A 20,962-nucleotide genomic window follows, 5' to 3' on the forward strand; every position below is an offset into this window, starting at 1 on the left:
GAAAGGCTCACACCGTTGGAAACAACCAGAATGTCTGGCAATAGGGAAATTGCTCAGTACGCTGTGAGATATCCATTCTTTGGGATGCTATGAAGCACTTTGACAAAATGCGGTGGATCCCTTATTGCTGACCTGGAAAGATCTCCAAGACGTGCCACTTAGTGACAAGAAGCTGCTCGGTAATGATGTGCAGGAGGGGGATACACTTTGTGAAGAAGAGCCCTAGGTGTTGGGGGATGGGCACTAAGGAGGGCACGTGATGGAATGACTGATGAATCACAGACCTGTACCTCTGAAACCAGTAATACATTATATGTTAATTAATTGAATTAAACTAATTTAAAAAAAGCCCTAGGTGTAACTATGGGAGAGGACCAGAAGGCTACAAGCCTGGGTGTGGTGACCGTGTGACCACGGATCCTTCTGTGGTTGGTAGGCACACTGGGGGCAGCCTTTCTTCGTAACGTGGATGTATTGTAATTGCTTTCATTCTATTGCAAACAAGGCTGTGATCAGTACCACTGTGCAGATGTCTTTACACACCTGTGCAGAGGTAGCTGAGATAAACTTCCAGAAACAGAATCGCTAGGTTGAAAGCCACTGCATGGGTGATTTGATAGATACCACAAAACTCCCTGCTGTCGGAGTTATAGGAATGGGCCTTTTTGAAAAAAATTAATGTGACATTCACTTAATATAAAACTAACCATTTTAATATGTATAATGCAGTGACATTTAGTACCTAGTTCCCCAAGTCGTGTGAGGCGGAGACTTTTGTTTGCAGGATTTGAAAGTGGTTTACAATGAGAATGCATCCATGTGCTCCTTGTTTAAAAATGAAAAGAAAAATAAAGTGTGGGCTTCAGAGTCAGACTGCCCTGGGTCTGGAGCTGGGGGCTGCCTTCACTAGTTGCGCGACCCCAGGGAAATGACTTCGTCCCCGTGAGGCTCGGTTCCCACTGTTGGAGACGGAGAAGAAAGCTTACACCGTGGGGCTAATGAGGAGATTTGATGCAGGGCCGTGGGAAAGCAGCTGGTTCATCCCAGCAGGAAATGGGGGCTCGTTCCCCCCCATGAACTCTGGAGGCAATGCACTGATTGGCCCTGGCCTCAACAGCTCCGGTTCAAATCCCACCTCCCCCCTTTCTCTGTGCAATATTGGGCAAGTGCTCAACCTTTTTGAGCCTCTTTCAACATGTGCCATGGGGAGAGCGGGCTGTGGGGGGCGGGGATCTAAGAAGATGACACATAAAGGGGTGTCTGGGTGGCTCCGTCGGTTAAGCGTCTGCCTTCGGCTCAGGTCATGATCCCAGGGTCCTGGGATGGAGCCCTGCATCAGGCTCCCTGCTCAGCAGGAAGCCTGCTTCTCCCTCTCCCACTCCTCCTGCTTCTGTTCCCTCTCTTTCTGTCAAATAAATGAAATAAAAAAAAAAAAAAAAAACGAGAGAGAGAGAGAGAACACATAGGAAGTGCTTGGAGCAGCGCCGGCTGTGCAGTAGAGACTCACGTCATGGGGGCTGGTAGGATTTCTGCCAGCCCCTGGCTGAGTGCCTGGCAAGCTCAGTGCCTAGTGGGCGAAGGACCCCATTACGGAAGACTGCTGCCCTCTGCTCTCTGATGCAGGGCCATCGGGGCCAACCCTCTGTACTGCGACTGCCACCTCCGCTGGCTGTCTGGCTGGGTGAAGACTGGCTATAAGGAACCGGGCATTGCCCGCTGTGCTGGGCCCCCGGACATGGAGGGCAAGCTGCTCCTCACCACGCCTGCCAAGAAGTTTGAATGCCAAGGTGAGCCCAGGAGCACAAGAACAGGGGCTGGGGGCGGGGGCGGTAGGTACAGGGTTGCGTCCCCACCACCTGCTGCTGGGGGCCCACGGGACCCGCCTAATCCTGGCAGGGCCTTCCAGGGGCTCCTGTTGTCCCTGTGGTGACTGGCTGAGTGGGGGGTCAGGTGGCAGGAAGGAAGCACCTGCTGCTTGTTAGCATGGCTACCTTCTGGTCCTGACATACAGCGAACAAGAAAAGGCAGGCAGAACATCTCAGGCTGTGAGGGCCTTAATCCCTCCCTGGGGTTACGTAAGGAAAATAAAAATAGCAGCAGTGTTTCTGGAAGCTCCCAGCCTATCAGCAGCGGGAGTGCTCGGGCCTCCCTTTGGTAGGAATTGTGCGCTGCAATGAGCTTCCACCCTGAGCCACTGGACCCAGTGGCCACTCTCCTGACATTTGCAGAAAGAGGGCCTGAGTGTGATTGGGACTCGGACATGCTTTGCTCTGAAGCTGCCTCACCCGGGGCGTCTGTAAATACTCCTTCAGAGGTTGATTGGTTGACTGATGGCCCGGGAGCCCCGCTGAGCGGGGGGAGGTGGCTGAGGACTGCCCCAGGGCCAGCTGGGGGCCCAGCCCCTGCCCTCTGCAAGCTCACAGACCTCCACTGGAAGTGAAACTGACAGCCAGAGGTTAATGGCCACCTGGCGTGAAGGAGGCTGTCAATGGGGTAACCATTCAGGGGGGCCTGATCTGTGGCTCGGCTGTTGGGAGCAAAACGTTGGCTCAGTATTGGTTAGTAGATGGTATTGGTTAGTAGATGGTATTGGTAAATTAAATTTTTTTTTGTTGAAATATAACATGCATAACAGCAAGGTACACAGATCATAAGTAGGGGGGGGTCCCTGAATTTCCACAGACTGAACACACCAGGGAACTAGCACCCAGACGAAGAAACAGAATCCCAGCGGTACCCGGGAAATCCGCTCATGCTTCCTTCCAGTTATTACTGAAAAGTGTTTCTCTTAATGCTCACACCTCTTCAGCAGGACCGATCTCTCTCCATTTCTAGAAGGAGGCCTGAGTGGAAACCTGAGTTTACCGGCTGGGTTTTCTATTTATTCTCGTGAGGTCCTCATGCCCCTCCCAGCCCCCCGGCTGCTGGCTCCTCGCCCACCTCCAGGTTCAGGGAAGAGGACCCATGAGTCCTGGAGGGGCTGGAGGAGGTCTTGCCTGTGGTGACGGGAAAGAGTCCTTCCCCATTCAGCCTCGGAGAGAAACAACTTGAAGGCAAATGGACTTTTCCCACCCAAGCACAGCCCCTCCCAGAGCCGTGTCCCCTCCCTGCCGAGGTGGCTGGCCGCGGTCTCCTGCTCATTGTGACGGGGCTGGGTGGGGAGCCAGAGCCGACTTCAGTCATAGTGACCGTGTTGCCCTCACACCTTTGCCCGGACCACCTGTGGGGGCTCCGTGGGCGTGCAGCGCCCGCCCATTAAGTGCTTCTCAATTAGCTTATTTAGTCCTTATGGCCCCCAAGGCAGGTGCTGTGATTAACCTCACTTTATAGAGGCCGGTCCGGAGGTGGGGGAGGTGGGCTGAGAAAGGAGGGCGTGAACGTGACCCAGAGGAAAAACAGGGAGGGCGCAAACCTCCTTGGGGAGAGGACTTCCCCCACTCTCCCTGAGGGCTGTTCTGCCCTCCTCGGCCCTGACACCTGCCCCCTGTCTCAGGTCCCCCCACCCTGGCTGTCCAGGCCAAGTGTGATCCCTGCTTGTCCAGCCCGTGCCAGAACCAGGGCACCTGCCGTAATGACCCCCTTGAGGTGTACAGTTGTGCCTGCTCCAGCGGCTACAAGGTGAGTGGAGGCTGGGCCCGGGGGCAGGGGGGCTGTCTTGTTCACCCCTTTGCCCACGGTGCACGGGGCAGGCACATGAGGGAATGTTTAATCAATGACCCAGCATGTGAATGAGCGAATGAAGGAACTGGCAGCTCCCGGGCCAGGGAGGCATGCTGCCGAGGGGGGCTGGCTGTCTCAGTTGGCTCACACCAATCCCTGGGTCTCTCTGAGGTCCTCATCACTCACTTTGCCCCCCCCAGGGCCGAAACTGCGAGGTGTCCCTGGACAGTTGTTCCAGCGGCCCCTGTGGCAACGGTGGGACCTGCCGTCCGCAGGAGGGCGAGAATGCCGGGTTCATGTGAGTTGCCTGGAGGGGCCGGACCCTGGTGGGTGGGGTGCTGACAGGTTGGGCAGCCAAGCCTTGGTGCCTCCCTCCTCCCAGTGGGATGACCCCGGCCTCCCTGTGTGGGAGGAGGAGATGTGGCCGTGCTGGGGAGGGGCAGGCACTCCCTAGAGACCCCTCCATGCCTACCCAGGCTGGGGCCCCTGTAGCCCGGAGAGATGGGGGCCTGCTGAGTCTCACAGCAGCCCGTGGGGCTGGGGCTTGGAGCTGTCCTGCCCAGTCCTGCCCCAGGCCTCTCCCTGTCCGTGCCGGGGGCCTGAGGGTCTTCTAATGGCCCTGGCAGTCCATGGCCAAGGGCCTATGCGGTGGCAGCGCTAAGGGGCAGTTTGGGGGTGTTTTATGCCCCCTTAATCTCCACTAACTCCCAAGGCCTCCGACTGGAAGTCAAACATTGGCTTGCTGTGCCCATGCTGCCTGAAGACAGGGCCCCTAGCCAGCTTCTTGGTGGGGAGGACTTCCCAGAGGTGGGAGCAAGTCCCAGGCACGCCATCCGGCCCCCCCCATGGTCTCTGGGTCACACTGGTCACACCTGGGCAGCTGTTGCGCACCCCACCTTGGACTTCGTGAAGGGCCAGCCCTCCCGACTCCTGCCTGACCTTCCCATGTAAGCCCCCCCTCACTGATTTCCCCCAGGACCCCTCGACAAGCCCCCCCCCCCCACCTTCCCAGAGCTCTCCCAGACCCAGAGTTTTTCAAAGGAATATGTAGTATTTAGTTGCTGAAAATAAACTGTCAGCCGAACAAATCCGCTCTTCGGAAAATGACGTTGAATCTACTTGGCAGGAACAGCCAAACCTGTCTCTGCAAACCCAGATTGCCAGATGTAAAAAATAAAACACTAAACAGCCTGTCACAGGCCGTCCTCCTCTGGCCTTTGGTGGCAGCTGTCTCCAGGCCCCTCCTCTGCTAGACTCCTGGGGCAGGTGGTGGTTCTGTGGAGCTTGGGGGTCTGAGAGGACCCCTCAGTAACGCCTGCTAGGCGGAGGGCAGGTGTAGCTGGGGTAGTCCCCTCCCAGCTGGGGGGTGGGCCCTGAAACTGTGCTTCATACCTTTTTGTTCACGTACCCCCACCAAACAGGTGTTTTAAACTATATCCCCTCTCGCACATTCTTAGAGTGACAGCAAGCATTTTTCAGTGTAAGCTGAACTTTTTATTGCAAAGGGGGTAATTTCCAGGATATTGTATATATTAATATTTAAAAATAAACCACTTTTTAGTTCACTTTTATCGTTTTCCAGTGGAATCTGAATAGCAAAGCACCTTGATACCATTTTTTAAAACCACACTAACAAGCTCCTGTTTAACAGCTTAAACATTTTACCTCCTTTTCTCCTCCAACTAGTATTTCCATTTTACTCCTCACTCCCACCTCCATTTCTCTTCCAATGTCTATGTCCTGATGCTAGAGTCTGCTCTTGAGCCCGCTGCCATACCTCTCTGCCACCAACATAGGGATGTAAGTTTATAGATTTTTGTCACCATAACCTCTGATGAAGTTTCTTTTGCGGAGGTGTCATTACAATTGTCAATAATATACAACTGATCAGAACATAACTGTAGTACCAAATTTTATTGATAATTATTATACACAAAAGTAAAATGTTACTAGACTCTTAATGAGCTAGGTGGAGCTCTTTGTGTGTGCTTTTCTTCTAACTGGTTCCTGTGTTCCGGGGTGAATATGACAGAATGAGAGAAGGCTCAGCATCCAATATGTTTCTTTTTTAAAAATCTATGTATACAGCTTGAAACGCTGAGAAAGTTTGTGCACATAAGTCATTGGGATTAGAAGTTTTATTGTAGCACATCACTCAATTATTTGAAAACCTTTCGAGTTTATATGCCAATAACCCCAGATTGATCTGTCCTCAAAAGTTATTTTTAATGCTCGATCAGCTGACCATCCTGTGAGCTCTCTCTTCAGTGATTTTTAATGCACAGAACTGGCACCTCTTGCAAAAGCGTTTGTCCAGTCACTTTGGAAACCTCTACCTTCCTAATTGTCCCTTTATTTGGTGCCCGAGGGTTTTGGGCTCCAGGCACATCCCAGCTCACACTCAGGTTGGGATGTGTGTGCATGTTTCTGAAGCTCTTGGGTAGGTGTGTTCAGGGAAGCGTTTGTGCAGAGCTTAAAGATCTGGAAATTAATTTCTCAGACCTCTCTGACCCACCTATCACTTAGAAGACCCCAGGTGCCCCCTGGGGAAGGGTGTATGCTGGCTGGAAGACCACGGATTTCCAGGACCCTCCACGAGCCGGCTCCTGTTCCCCCCCCCAGCCCTGTTCTAGCCCCATCCCTGATGTATGAGCTAAGTGTCTTCAGCCTCTGTCCACCCTCCCCAGCCTCCGTGTGGCACCATCTCGGTACTCCCCAGCTCTCATCTGGTTGCCTGTCTCCTCATTGTCTCCCCAACTAGACTGTGAGTGAGCCCTCAGAGTGCAGGGCTGTCTGATTTACTCTAACCCCGGCATCTAACAGGGGCCTGGCCCGGAGAAGGGACCAGAGCTCTGGGATGATGGTAATCACCGGTGGACATGGGCTTCCACTGGTGCCTCAGGAAGGCTGCTGCCCTGGCCCGGGCCCACCTGCCCCGCTCTCCTCACCTGCCCCCCCGCCCCAGGTGTTCCTGTCCCACCGGCTTTGAAGGACCAACCTGTGAGGTGAATACGGACGACTGTGTGGAGCACCCCTGTGCCAACGGGGGCATCTGTGTGGACGGCGTGGGTAACTACAGCTGCCGGTGCCCCCTGCAGTACACGGGTAAGTGTGGTGGGGTCTCATGCCCTGAGCCCGTTCCCGGGGACAGAAGGGCCGGGGCCCTCCCTCAGTGTCTGCAGGAGGTTTCTGCTGGGCCAGCTGCCTGGCAGAGCCTGGGGGAAGTTCTCTCCTTCTTCCTCCTCCTTTTCCCAGGAAGGGCCTGTGAGCAGCTGGTGGACTTCTGCTCCCCGGATTTGAACCCATGTCAGCACGAGGCCCAGTGTGTGGGGACTCCAGACGGGCCCAGGTGGGTGTTGCCCGTTTTCAGGTCCAGACAAGGGCATGGGCCTTGAAATCCCCTCCCCTCTGCTCTCCCCGTTCTATTTCCTTACTCGTCAAGTGGGTTTGGTCTTGGCTACACACGGTTCCTGCGAGTCAGTGCAGGGACAGGGTGGTGGTGGGCGCAGCTTTGGTCAGCCACACCTGGGTTTACAGCCTGACCCTGATTGGATGCCTTGACTGCTCTGAGCCAGTCTTCTCTGCAAAGCGGGTGCCCCTGTAGCTTCCTCCTGGGGTGGTTGTGAGGGTCAGATGAGCAAATGCACGGAAAGCGCTTCGCTCCAAGTCTGACATCTGATAAGTGCTCCATGAAGGGTTCTTATCTTTCCAGATCCACAATTTCTCCTCCCCAATTACAAAATGCACAAAACTCTGAAAACCAAAAGCCCGTTTGATAGCAAAACCTGGTCTGAGCTGAACGTATTTGGTAATAAGACCTGACCCACACTATTACGAAACTACTTAGGGTCACCATTCTTGCCATGTAGTGCGAACATACAGAGATCTTGCTACAGAAATGTGAACATGTTTAATTAAGGGGCTGCCCCAGAGCCCACTGATGTGTTACATAATGCTTTAGGTATTGTATAACCTTTCCAAAATGCCAAAATTTCAGAATTGCAAAACCTATCTGGTGGTTTTGCCCCAGGAGGTTTGGATAAGAGGTCATTGACTGTTGTTGCCATCTTTGTTACTGGCCTATATGGAAGTGCACTGTCACCTGAAGACTACATGAAAGTCATGGGCTTTTAAAATGTTTCCATTGCAGCTTTGTAAACATAGTCCCATTTCTGGGACCCCTGTTCCACTGGTCAGGACAGCACAGGTGGTTAGGGTTGAGGCCTATGGCTGAGGGACCCAACCCCAGCCATTCAGGCCGGGGTGGGGAGTGGAGCCTCTCAGGGAGCCCACCGTCCAGCAGGAGCTGCCCAAGGACAATGGCAAGAAGCAAGAGAAAGGGGTTACTGAGGTCCAGTTGGAGACCGAGGGGTGCATGGGAGGCTCCATCCAAAGGCGGCAAAGATGCTGCACTTTGTGGGTGAGCTGCTGGGGTGGAGTTTGCACGGTAGACCAGGGAGCAGTGGCAAATGAAGGGGTACGCCCGCTGCTCGGAGGGGCTGGACCTCAGGTGGTGGAATAAAGTAGGACTGCCCCTCATCCCTCCCCTCTTGGAGGGAAGATGGAACTAACTCAGCAGGTATTCAGTACATTCACTGAATGAGGGAGGGAGGGAGGGAGGGAGTGAATGTAAATGTGGGCGGAGGCTTAGCTACTGCAACATTGTTCAGATTGCAGCTCTAGCCCTAGTAGTGGATTATGATCCCTAGGCTGGGTCAAGATTAACAGTAAAAATTAAAATAGAGGGGCACCTGGGTGGCTCAGTGTCTGACTCTTGGTTTCGGCTCAGGTTGTAATCTCGGGGTCCTGAAATGGAACCCCATGTCAGGCTGGGTGCTCAGTGTGGGGTCTGCTTCTCCCTCTCCCTATGCTCCTCCCCCTGCTCGTGTGCTCGCTCTCATGAATAAGTAAATAAAATCTTAAGACCTAAAAAAGAGAAACTATCCGAGCATCATGTCATTTTATGTAGTAAGGAGTATTGTGGCATGAAACTGGCTCTAGCTGTGTGTGTGTGTGTCCATGTACATACATGTATATATTCTTACTTGGGTAGAAAATATTTCTCACAGCTTGAAAAACTGGGAATGAATAAAAACATCCAGGCAGGAACAGAGCACCTGCCTGACAGGTTGTGTGACTGAGCTTGGAGTTTGCAGTTTAGTTTGGAAGAGTTTCCAACAGGGATCCCTTGATGACAGCCAGGAGGAGTTCCTGGAGGAGGTGCGGTATTGGCCAGGTTGAACTGAGGCAGGAAGAGAGAAGGGGATGTTTCAGAATCAATAGGTGTGAAGGTAGGGAAGTGCTGGTGGGGTGGGGGTTGTTGACAGTGGAGACCTGTCTGACCACAGGGTGGGCCTGATGTGGGGGGAGCAGGACAGGGAGCATCTTGCAAGGCTGTGACTGCAAAGTAGGTGGAGTGTGCTCCTTATTTGACAGGCGAATAGTTGATCTCCAGGTAACCAGTGTGGCACAGTGAGAGCTGGGAGGCTGGGGGCTGGCCTGGCGTCCCTGAGCGGGGGCACTAGCTTTGCGGTGGGGGGGGGGAGGCCAGGAGGCTGGTCCAGTGGAGTTGGGGAGGCTGGAGAAGAGAGCTAGTTGAGCCCTACGATTCAGGGCCTTGTTCTGGAGAGCAGCTGGGCGGGTCGAGAGGGGCTGAAGTTTGGCCTTGGATGTGCTGTCAGTGGTCAGGGTGGGTCCTCCATGACAAGATCCCCTTCTCGTGCCACTGGATGTCCAACCTCCCAGCCCAGAACCTGCCCCCACACAGAGGCCCACACAAGCTCCCTTCCTGTACCAGGAAAGGGTCCCAGGATGGGCTGGGGGGCAGCTTTCTCTCCGGGGCTCTGTTTGACCTCCTGGTTGTCCCATAGATGCACGGGCCTTGGGGTTCTCTGTCACACACATGGCCCCCGACCCCACAGGCTCCTGACTGAGGGACTGACCGCCTCCCACCCCTGGTCGCCTCCCAGGTGTGAGTGTGCACCAGGTTACACAGGTGACAACTGCAGTGAGAACCAGGATGACTGCAGGGACCACCGCTGCCGGCACGGGGCCCAGTGTGTGGACGAGGTCAACAGCTACTCTTGCCTCTGTGCGGAGGGCTACAGGTGAGTGGCCCCGGGGCACCATGAGCGACTGAGCCCCAGAGCTGGCAGGAGCCCCCAAGCATAGCTGGTGGGAGGGAGTAAGGGTCCTTGTCTGGAGGTTGGATCCTGGGGTTCTAACTGTGGCTGTGCTATCCCCAGCTGTGTGGCCTTGGGGGAAGTCCCCTAATCACTGACCATAAGCACGGGGTTCCTAAACTGTTTGGTGGAGGGAGTGGGAGGTGGGTACAGATTACTGCCCAGTCCACCTCTCTGAAGACATGTCCTGGCATAAAGGTCACTTATCTTCACAGCCGGACTTCTCTGAAAGGTTGGGATGGGGGGGTACCTGCCCTCCTGGACACCCACCTCCCAGGCTCTGCTTGGGTCTTTTTTTTTTTTCTTTTTTACAGTTTTATTGAGCTTTAATTCACATGCCCTATAATTCACCCAGTTTCAGTATATAATTCAGTGGCTTGTAGTCTACTACCAGAATCGTGCATCTATTAACCATAATCAACATTTTCATTACTCCAGAAAGAAACTCCATACCTCTTATCTGTCACCCCCCACCCCAATCTCCGCTCCAGGCAACCAATAATCTAATACTTGTGTCTATAGAGTTGCTTATCCTGGATATTTCCTCTAAATGGAATCACACAATCTGTGGTCCTTTGTGACTGGCTTCTTTCACTTGGCGTCCTGTTTTGGGGCTTCATCCATGTGGCAGCATGCATTAGAACTTCATTCCTTTTTGTGGCCGAATAATATTCCATTGTACGGACAGACCACACTCGTGTATCCGTTCATCCGCTGAGAGCATTTGAGATGTTTCTGCTCTCGGCTGCTGTGAGTCCTGGTGCTGTGGGTGTAGTGTGCGTCAGACTCGCTGCGGGTGGTTCTGTCCCCTCTTTTATTTCTTTAGTCATTTGAGTCTTCACTCTTTTGCTCATGTCTGTTTTTTTTCCCCGTAAAATGGGCAATAGTAAAATTTGCTAGTAGACTTGACTGCCATGAGCCATGAGTGCTTCTCCAACTTTAATCTGCACATGATCTTGTTAAGCAAATTCAGGTTTTCCATCTCTGACAAATGCCCAGGGGATAGCGATGATGCTGTTCCAGGGGCCACACCTGTTTCTCAGCTTGTTTTCGGTTTCCTCCCGTTCTCTTGGGAAAAGTGTTCGTTAGGAGCATCTTCTGTTGCTTTATGGATCCACTTTCCCAAGATGTCCAGCGAATTTCTCTCTAGGACTGTGGGAGAGAAAGCTGTCCCCTTGCCCCTTCACCCGGCCTTCTCTGACCTGTATCTCTTCCCCTCTCAGCGGGCAGTTCTGTGAGGCTCCTCCCCGCCCTCCCGCCCCCAGAAGCCCCTGCGAGGGGACCGAGTGCCAGAACGGGGCCAACTGCGTGGACCAAGGCGGCGGGCCCGTGTGCCAGTGCCTCCCAGGCTTCGGCGGCCCCGAGTGCGAGAAGCTGCTCAGTGTCAACTTTGTGGATCGGGACACCTACCTGCAGTTCACAGACCTGCAGAACTGGCCCCGGGCCAACATCACGCTGCAGGTGCGCACCCAGGGTGCCTGGTTGCAGAGGGGAGTCGGGCAGGTCAGAGCAACGGGGCGGCGGGGGGGGGGAGCGGAGAACTGGGAGGAGCCTGTGTTAAAACTCTTTGGATGTGGGTCCAGCAGATGTGGGAAGGTTATTGGGTCACAAAAGCAATCTCAGGGAAGCGGGGGGTGGGGGGCGGGGGAGTGGTCTCTGGCAGCTGGATCCTCTCCTGCCACCCTGTTTCACGGGCTCCTCAGCGCCAGCCTCCAGCGCTGCACACTCTCCACGTGGCTGGGACACGGCCGGAGTTGGCCCCAGGCTTCAGCTCTGGTCTTGTGTCTTTAGCCTCCTGGCCCTGGGGCCCTTATTTTGCTGTTTCCTGTCTTGAATTTCATCTCCAAACATCAGTTTGTGGAGGGCAAAAAGCACATCCCACTTGAACAGCGCTGTTTGCCAAACAGTTCTTGGGGAGGGAGAAGAGGGGAGGGTGCACATCACATAAGATGATGAAAGTCTGTGTGTCCTCTTTGGCTAGCTCGCTCTTCCTCCACCTGTGTTCCCTACCCCAGCAGCCACGTCTCTTTCTCCTTTGCTCACAGAGCTCCTCAGCCTCCCAACGTGCTCTCTATGCTCTCCCCCATTTCATCACCTCTCTCAAATCCTGCCCACATTCACGGTCTACACTGTGAGAACCCAGCTAGCCTAACTGCTCAACAACATAAAATTCCCCCAAATCCTCTCAGCCAGGGCCTCAGGCTCCTCCTTAGAGAGGGGAAGTCTGCCCTGCTGCCCCACCCCCTCGTCGCAGGCTCTGCCCTGTCAGCTGGTAGGACAGCAATCAACGGCCTCAGGGCAGATCTCTGATTGGCCTGCCTTCAGCCACATGCCCATTCCTGGCCCGGCCACAGAGTCCAGCGAGAGGGGGGATATGATGGGTCCAGCCTGGGCCCTGTGCCAGCCCTGAGACCAGGGATTCAGGCTCTTCACCAGAAGAAATGGGGGAAGAGGGACAAGGCAGGCTCATGGTTCCTACAGCATCGGAGAGAGATCTCCCTCCCCAGGTAACTCCCGTTTTGCTTGCACGGCTCCAGAGACAGGCACTACCTCCTGAGTGGCTCCTTCCAGGCTGGGGTGGTCATGGCTGTTAGAGAGCCTTCCTTAAACTTGTCCTCTTGGTGGTTCCCAGAGACCCACAGAACAGGCTACCCCACAGACTTTCCTTTCTGGGCAGGTAGCCCTAAGGTCTCTTACCTGCCCCTCCTAGCACAGAGTTTCCAGGCCTCAGCGGTCCATCTGCCTTCTCTCTGCAGCCCTGGCCAGCCTGGCAGTGGATGGCATTTGAACCCAGGGGCTATTGGCCTCTGTCACCATCCCCTGGAGGATGTGTCCCCTGGGCAGGCTGGGTAGTCAGGGGAGGACCACTCTGCACACAGCATTTCCTCTTCCAAATGTGGGTCCTCCACCTGCCCCACCTACCCGTGGCCGCTGCTGTGTGGGGTGGGGTAGGGTGGGAGAGAAAGTGCCCTTGCCCCTCAGGTCTCCACAGCGGAGGACAACGGGATCTTGCTGTACAATGGGGACAATGACCACATCGCAGTGGAGCTGTACCAGGGTCATGTGCGTGTCAGCTACGACCCAGGCAGCTACCCCAGCTCTGCCATCTACAGGTAAGGCTCCATCATGCGCCCCCACCCTCCCTCAGGGTCTCCCGGGCCAAGAGCAGATGGTTATCGGGACCACCAGGACCTGGGCTGCTTGAGTGGGAAGGGCATGTGAATCACCTAGTGGGGCCCTGGCTTGGGGCTGAGGCTGAGGCCTGAGCAGTGGGCCCAGCCTTCCCTATCCCACCTCCTCCTCACTGGGGGCTGCTTGAGTGGGAAGGGCATGTGAATCACCTAGTGGGGCCCTGGCTTGGGGCTGAGGCTGAGGCCTGAGCAGTGGGCCCAGCCTTCCCTATCCCACCTCCTCCTCACTGGGGGCTCCTTCGTGGGAAGGGAGAGATGGTAAGTTGGAAACCCCTGCCCCAACCTGCTCGGCTTTCCCCAGGGTGTCCTGAGAAGGGAAGCAGGAGGGACCAGGCCCTAGGCCCCAGGGTCTACACACCCTCCTCCCTTAGAGATGTTATTCCTTGGGAAACAGCTGCTGTACCAGTGGCCTTTCTGGGGAAGGGCCCAGGCAGAGATGGGCCAAACTGAAGCCCATTCCCTGCGGTGGGGGCACCTCCTCTTCTTCCAGTGCTGAGACGATCAATGACGGGCAGTTCCATACTGTTGAGCTGGTCACCTTTGACCAGATGGTGAATCTCTCCATCGATGGAGGCAGTCCCATGACCATGGACAATTTTGGCAAACACTACACGCTAAACAGCGAGGCCCCCCTCTACGTGGGAGGTAAGGACCTGGCCCAGGGAGAGGCTGTGGCTGGCTCACATGATGCGGACAGCCATTCCAGGTGGGGCTTCTGTTGCTCTCTGGCTTAAGGTTTGCCAGGAGGGCCTGGTGCCCAGGCCGCTGGACAGTGGGGGTATTCCAAGCCACCGGTGAATTTTCCTTCTCAGCCTGGAGCCCAGGCTGACCAAGAACGATGGGTACCTGGGTTCAGTCTGAGGCCTGGCCTTGAGGGGACCCTGGAGCTTTCCCAGCTATCTTCCAAAGTGGGCACCTTTCCTCTTGGCTTTGGGCCAGAAGGGGCTTGTCAAGTGTTCAGGGTCCACTCCCAGTCCTGGAGCCCTCTGAGGCTCAGAGCTGCTGCAGGAGGGCCCGGGCTGGGAGTCCATGCATCAGCTGAGGACCTCCCAGGTGGCTTTCTGTACTTTGCAGGCAAACATTTCCAGGTCCAGACAAGTCAGGTTTTTGCAACAGTGGGGCTTTCTCAGTGCTGCAGAGGGCCCTGGCGAGACTTTGGGCAGCTGTGAAGGAGAGAACTCTGGGTTCTAATCCCAGCTCTGCAGTTTATTAGTCGTACAATTTCAGGCAAATCACTGAGTACCAGATGGGGTTTAGCCACTCCAACCTCGGAGGGTTGCTGTGATGACCACAAAAGCAGGTGACAAAGCTCTAGGCTCCGGTTCTTTGTTGCTTTTGGAGTAAGGAGGTAAGAGCTGGTGTCCCGCAGGGTAGGAAGGAGCCTTGGGTGAGGGCAGCCAGACCTTAGGCACCCAGGGCTTTCTTTGTCAGCTGGCTACTGCTAGGCCTGGCACCCCCGGGATCTGGTCATAAAGGGGGCAGCTTTTCTATTTCTTCCGGGAAAGGAGTCTGGACCCTCCAATGTGGCAAAGGACCTTGGCGCAGGGCTGCAGAGACAGAAGGGCCGAGGGTGGGAGGGAACACTGCAGATGCCCAGCGGACCTCAGCGGTGAGTGCCAGGCATGGTCTGAGCCTGACTCGGCCCAGCTCTCCCCCCTCCTGCCCACCCCAGGGATGCCAGTGGATGTGAACTCAGCTGCCTTCCGCCTGTGGCAGATCCTCAATGGCACCAGCTTCCATGGTTGCATCCGAAACCTATACATCAACAATGAGCTGCAGGACTTCACCAAGACGCGGATGAAGCCGGGTGTGGTGCCAGGCTGTGAGCCCTGCCGAAAGCTCTACTGCCTCCATGGCCTCTGCCAGCCCAGGGCCGCCCCAGGGCCCGTGTGCCATTGTGAGGCCGGCTGGGGGGGCCTGCACTGTGACCAACCAGCGGACGGCCCCTGCCGTGGCCACAAGTGAGCCTGGGCTGGGTTCAGGCAGCCCTCACCCCCTGCCCCACCTGCGCCTTCCCTTCCCTTCCCTTCCCTTCCCTGCAAGCTCCTATTGCCAGGGCGAGGGCTGCTGCATGGACTATATTTTTAAACCCCCAAACTGGAACATGTGGCCCAACACAGGGTTTTATTTTTTTTTCTAATTTTCAGTTTTTATTAATAGGAAGGCATCCCTAGGGACACAGAATCACACTTTGCTCCCCTTTGCTCTTGGGCACAGAATAACAATCCCATGACGCCTAGGACTGGACTGGCTCCAGCCTATTCTCACAGTACCTTTTCTCTGTCCCCTCCAGGTGTGTCCACGGAAAATGTGTGCCCCTCGACGCTCTCTCCTACAGCTGCCAGTGCCAGGATGGGTACTCGGGGGCTCTGTGCAACCAGGCTGGGGCACCTGCAGACCCCTGTGGGGGCCTGCAGTGCCTGCATGGCCACTGCCAGGCCTTGGCCACCAAGGGGGCACACTGTGTGTGTGACCCTGGCTTTTCGGGCGAGCTGTGTGAGCAAGGTCAGGGGCCCCCCTCCTGACGTGCCCTCTCCACAACTTGCAGTAGTGACTTGACTTTTCCTCCTCCCAACCTGGCAACCCCTCTGTGCCCTCTCCCCTCTCCACTGCTATGGGGCTGTAGTACCTCTGGGCTTTGAGCCCCATCACCAGATAAATGGCCCAGCTTGCCCTGAAGCCCCTCTTACCCGGAGAAGTGCCCCTTCTGGCTGGGGTCTCTCCTTACAGAAGGGACTGCCCAGGGTAACAGCTCCTGCCCAAACCCCTACATCTTGGCCCCATTACCTTGTGCCCCCGGGAGCAGCAGGAAGTCTGAGGGTTGGGAACTCTTTCCCAGGCCCTCCCTGGCCCCTGTGACCAAAATGCTTCTGTAGGAATAGAGACTGCTGAGGCTGGGCAGAGGGAAGGGGAGAAGTCCAGAACTCAAGCACCTTCAGGGTCCCCAAGGCCCCCCTATGCTCCTGGCACAAATTCCTTCTCTATTCTTCCCTTCCCAGCCTCCAGCCTCCTCTTGCACGGAGCCCACTTACCTGGCAGCCCAATCTGTCCTGGAGGCTCCTGGCAGCTAGAAAGTTCTTCCTTCCTACTCACTGGACTGTGGGCCCAGGAGGAAGCCTGTGCATGTGCATGTCTGGTGGGGACAGAGGTGGAGTCTGAGCGCTAGAGGCCCTGGTGCTTGGAGGCTGCCTCTCCTCTTCCTGCCTTGCCCCTGGGCCACTGCGGACCCCCTGGGTGTGCCCTGAGGCTTTCTCTTGGTGTCTGTCCTATCCAGAGTCCGAGTGCCGGGGCTCCCCTGTCCGGGACTTTCACCAGGTCCAGAGGGGCTATGCCATCTGCCAGACCACGCGCCCGCTGTCGTGGGTGGAGTGCCGGGGCTCATGCCCAGGTCAGGGCTGCTGCCAGGGCCTGAGGCTGAAGCGGAGGAAGTTCACCTTTGAGTGCAGCGACGGGACCTCTTTTGCGGAGGAGGTGGAGAAGCCCACCAAGTGTGGCTGTGGCGTCTGCGCCTAGCGCCTGGCTGGACGGGGAGGGGGCACGGCTGCAGCGGAGCCCGGTGGCCAGGAGCAGGGTCCGGGGTGCGGGCCGGCGGCGCGGCTCCTGCGTGGGGTGGGGGGGCCGACCTCCCGGAGCGCCGGCACTGGGGGCGGGGCGGGGCGAGGGCGGGGCCCGGTCTGCAGGCCGCCCTCTCCGGAAGTGCCTTGCACAAATAGGCGCTTAATAAATATCTGTTGAATGAATGTGTGCTTGAGGTCAGGCCAAGAAGTGCAGAATGGTGACACCCTCTGCTTGCCTACTATTTGGGTCTGAAAAAGGGACTGGCCCCTTCCCCGTTAGCTTTTCCCTCTCACCTGTGGCCCATGCTGGCCGCAGAAGCCCCTTGCCCCCTGCCCATAACCTTGCAGCCTCCCCTGGGGCAGCCAGCCTGGCTCTCTGCTCCGCTTGCTGCTGCAGCATCTGCTAGCAGTAGGCCAGGCTGCAGAGGGGAAGGGCCCTCCTGCTGGCCAGAAAGGGACTGACCCTTGCCCCCTGGGCTGAGGAGCGCTACAGCCACTGCTCCATGGTAATGGGGTTGGGTCTTAGGACCAGAACTCTGAATCCTGAAGTTAGGGGTTGACCATTGTAGCTTCAAGGAGGGGGCTCTCAGGTGGAGGAAATGCCCACTGGGTCTGTGTGGGGTGGCAACCCCACCAGAGAGGATGGTGGGGAGGGGAGGGGGGAGGTTGGTTCTTGGTTCTAGCTGAATAACCACCACATCCAGACCCTGACCACCAAAAGGGTATTGGTTTTGGGCTATCTCAGCCCCTAGCCAGCCCCACGATGCTGGCAAGCCATTGGCAGGGGGACAGGGTCAAGGGGGTTTGGGCTAGGCTGCTTAGCCATGGAGGGGTCTCCTCCAATGGACACAGGGTTCAGATCCCCTCACAGTGTAGACCAGTAGGGAGCAGCGGTCCAGGCACCAGGAAACCTCTGCTGCCTCCGTCACCCTGGGCCAACTTCTTCCCCACAGGCCTCAGTCTCCTCAGCTAGCAAACGATGAGGTGGTTTGAACATAGGTAGGAGCAATGTAGACCCTCCCACTGTGGCTCCAGAAGGGAGGCTGGAGGAGCTAGAAGATCCATTTTCATTAATCACATCAATATTTATGTGCCTAACGGCTGCTGGTACTGGGCTGCTCTCATGGACAGATACGAACTAATCGTAGAGCATTACAGGAGTAACCAACATGCTTGGGACGAGATGAGCCGAGGGCTCCAACCACAGACGCTGGCCCAGGCTAGAGCTGCTCACCCTAGGCATTTGCAAGGAAGAACTCTGTGTTTAGAGTCACTAGGTGGCCACGTGACTACAAATCCTTCTTTTCCATGCAGAATGAAAACACAAAAAGCTTATCTTTGAGCTTAAGAAGCGAACTGGCTAGACGATAGGTCACACTCTCCTGCCCAGATGTCTCCCCAAGAGAGTGTGCCCCCAGGGGACCCCAGTGGGCAAGGGGAGTGAGCATATCCCTTTCCTGGCCCCTTCCATCTACAACCAGAAGACAGGGTTGGGGGAGCAGCCTGTGGTATGGTTGAGGTGGTCTTGTGCCCATATCCTCAGCCACCATGGGCGGCGCGGGGAGGAAGCTCTGGACACTGAGTAGTAGAGGGCTGGAGCCCCTTGCAACTGAGGAAGCCTGGCATGTTCCACTACACTGGGACTCCGGCCAGCGAGTTTGAATCCTGGAAGCCCTGTAATGCAAAGGGGATCCTGCCCTGCCCAACTGCAGAGGTGTTTTCATGGCTGGATCTACTCTTCACCAGGGACCGGGCTCTACTATAGTTCTGAGCAAGGCTGCAGTGCCCCTCCCCTCCATGGACAGCAGCCGAGGCCTTGAGAGGCTTCTCCTAGGGCTGCACAGCATCCCTCTGTTACCTACAGTTTCTGGGCCACTGGGGGACCGGGGAGAGCCGCTCTAGCATGAGGCAGGTGCTGATCTATGGAGGAAAGCTCAAGCGTAGCTGGCTCACTCCTCGCACGGAAGACAGGTGTTCTGGGACCACCGGCCCCGAGACACTTACCTACCTTTGGCCATCACCGTTCCCCACTGCCCTGGAGTAGATGAGGCTCCCTGGGCTTGAGGGGCACCAACCGGCAGCAGCCTCTTCACCTGCAGATGGGTGACAGCTGCCAGGAGTCCTGCACTCCCAGTGCCGTGGGGTTGGGAGGGCAGAGTACAGGGGGTCTGTTCCCAGGGAGTGCCCTGTGAGCTGGCCACAGCCCCCACCCACCCCTCCACAACACCCCACAACCCAGCCTGGCCCCACGCTCACCCGCTTTCAAGCTGGAAGACTGGGATCCACCCCAAGAGTGGGGGCAGCAAGGGGCCGAGCTATGTGTCCCAGGATCAACATCCCCTCAACTCAACCACCGACCTGCAAGTTGCTAAGGAGCTGGATCACCACTCATCTTGCCAGTTCACACTGAGGCCCAGGAGAAGGCTCTGGCGAAATCATCTCTGATAAATCACCTCCATACCTTGTCTCCCCTTCAGTAAAGACCTTTGTTCGCTTTGATGTCACCACTGGCTCTCTCCATTAAACACCCACTGAAGAGACACAAGCAGGGCAAGTCCTGGGGTTGCTGCTGTCACCACTGGCCACAGTAGCCCCAGCTCCCTGTGAAGGTGTCAGAAAAGGCCGGACTTGTCTCCTTTTTTGCCTGCTATTAGCCTAACCACAAAAGTATCTCTTTATACAGAATACTTAACAGATTCTAATATATATTTGTATTTCATTTTGTTATAGTATTTTTGTATGTTAAAGTCAATATCCGGTGTCTTGTTTTGCTTTTCAGACGTGGTGTGGTTGTGACATTTTGTTTAGGGGTTTCTGTAGTCTTGTCTGGATCACTCTTTTAGAGAGACTGGTTTAGAACAGGCCCGTGAGGGAGCCACACCTGTCCCTTCCCTAGAATTGTTCTAGAATGCGTTGGATATTGTCCTTTGTCTTCCATGTGAACATGACATTGATTCACTCAGGTTCTGCCTTGTCAATCTCTTTTTCTGCACCAAGGATGAGCCTGGGGCTGCTGACATGGCTGCTTCCCAGAGTTTGGGGGTTTCTGAGCTGCCCACACACACTGGCCACAATCCAGGGACAGCTCTCAGATGCAGCACATGTAGGACATCTGCCCTTGGAACTCTCTGGTCTTCCTGAAGTGGCAGAGGAGGTGGGTTCCTCCTGAAGGAGGAAGGGGAGGTCTGGGAAATGGCTTGGTCATCGCTCCCTGGGAATGTCAGGGCAGGCAGACCCTGGCATGGCACAGCACATGTGGAGATCTGGGGAGGCTGCTCAGCCTCATTTCCCTTCAAGTGTCTCAGTCACACCCAAATTTTATGTTTGTGAACAGAGCCACATCCACATTTAAGCTGGCTCTGAAGGTTTCATTTCATCAGGTCAACAGATTAGAAAGCAATGTGGCTTCTCAAACTGTCCTGTAAGGTTAACCTATCACCATGAACCAGTGGTTCATAGGGATCAGTGGAGAAAGAAGTTACACATACTTCTATAGTAGTTCCGCTATGATTTCAGACTGCAAAATTGCTCTTAGGAGTTTTGTAGGACGCATGACCTGAGCATCTAGGTTAAGGCCCAGTCCTGGCGGTCAGGCTGGTCAAGGCTCCTACCACCAAGGGGACCCAGCTGGCCCTCCTCTGATGCCACGACCACAGACTGACTTCCCACTAGATCATAATGATGGTTGCCCAAGTCATACCTTAGCAGCACATGGTCACCTTGAAAGTGGGCAGTGATGGTAACTGCAGTGCCTGCAAAGCAATTAGGGATTTGGAAGGAAAAGCAATGAACTGGGTATAGGAGAGAAAATGGGGTAAAACAGGGTTGTAAGCTCAAGTGTCTGGACAGTAGGTTACCTAAGTAAGTCAAGTGGGCACATGCCTTCCTGGCCCATAATTTGTATCACCACTTTTGATAAAGCAGCAGGTAAGAGACCTATTTCCTTACTATTAAAGAAAATAGGGACAAATGGGAGCTGACAAGGACTATGGTGACCTTAAAGGCACATTTTCCAATCTACTGAGTTCCAGCTGATTCTTAACATGCACCAACTTTATCAGATCTTCATTGTCACTTTTTAAAAAAGCCAGAAACCAAATTTTATGTCAACACTCATAGTATATGTGTACTAAATAAAACACATCTGTGAGCCACCAGTTTACAACCTCTGAGTTAAAAGTGAAGTAAGTAGCAAATTTAACAGTTCAAAGGAAATCCCCAGCCAAGGAAATGGACATAGCAGGGCTTGGCTGGGGAGTGGAAGCAACAGAAAGAACGACCAGGCTTCCAACTAGAGTTGCCAAGTTTTCCTGGGATCGGTGCTAACGCATCTCTTGATCTTGATGCCCTGTGCTCTCAAGAGTTAATTTTG

General features: G+C 55.2%; 1 protein-coding gene across 1 annotated transcript in view; it reads left to right on the plus strand.

Annotated features, from left to right (window-relative positions):
• SLIT1 (slit guidance ligand 1) overlaps positions 1-16,637 on the plus strand; it is a 145,484-nt gene extending 128,847 nt beyond the window's left edge. The window contains exons 28-39 of the mRNA XM_028098650.1: positions 1,624-1,787; positions 3,494-3,618; positions 3,861-3,958; positions 6,626-6,765; positions 6,916-7,009; positions 9,630-9,767; positions 11,066-11,303; positions 12,825-12,955; positions 13,524-13,678; positions 14,706-14,994; positions 15,327-15,538; positions 16,308-16,637. Of these exons, the coding sequence (XP_027954451.1) occupies positions 1,624-1,787; positions 3,494-3,618; positions 3,861-3,958; positions 6,626-6,765; positions 6,916-7,009; positions 9,630-9,767; positions 11,066-11,303; positions 12,825-12,955; positions 13,524-13,678; positions 14,706-14,994; positions 15,327-15,538; positions 16,308-16,546 (2,023 nt within the window). The 3' untranslated portion in view covers positions 16,547-16,637. The remainder of the gene's footprint in view (positions 1-1,623; positions 1,788-3,493; positions 3,619-3,860; positions 3,959-6,625; positions 6,766-6,915; positions 7,010-9,629; positions 9,768-11,065; positions 11,304-12,824; positions 12,956-13,523; positions 13,679-14,705; positions 14,995-15,326; positions 15,539-16,307) is intronic.
• The last annotated feature ends 4,325 nt before the right edge of the window (positions 16,638-20,962 follow it).

Source organism: Eumetopias jubatus, unplaced genomic scaffold (assembly GCF_037043125.1).
Source record: "Eumetopias jubatus isolate StellerSeaLion01/CBP00866 unplaced genomic scaffold, mEumJub1_p1.0 scaffold_17, whole genome shotgun sequence".
NCBI lineage: Eukaryota > Metazoa > Chordata > Mammalia > Carnivora > Otariidae > Eumetopias > Eumetopias jubatus.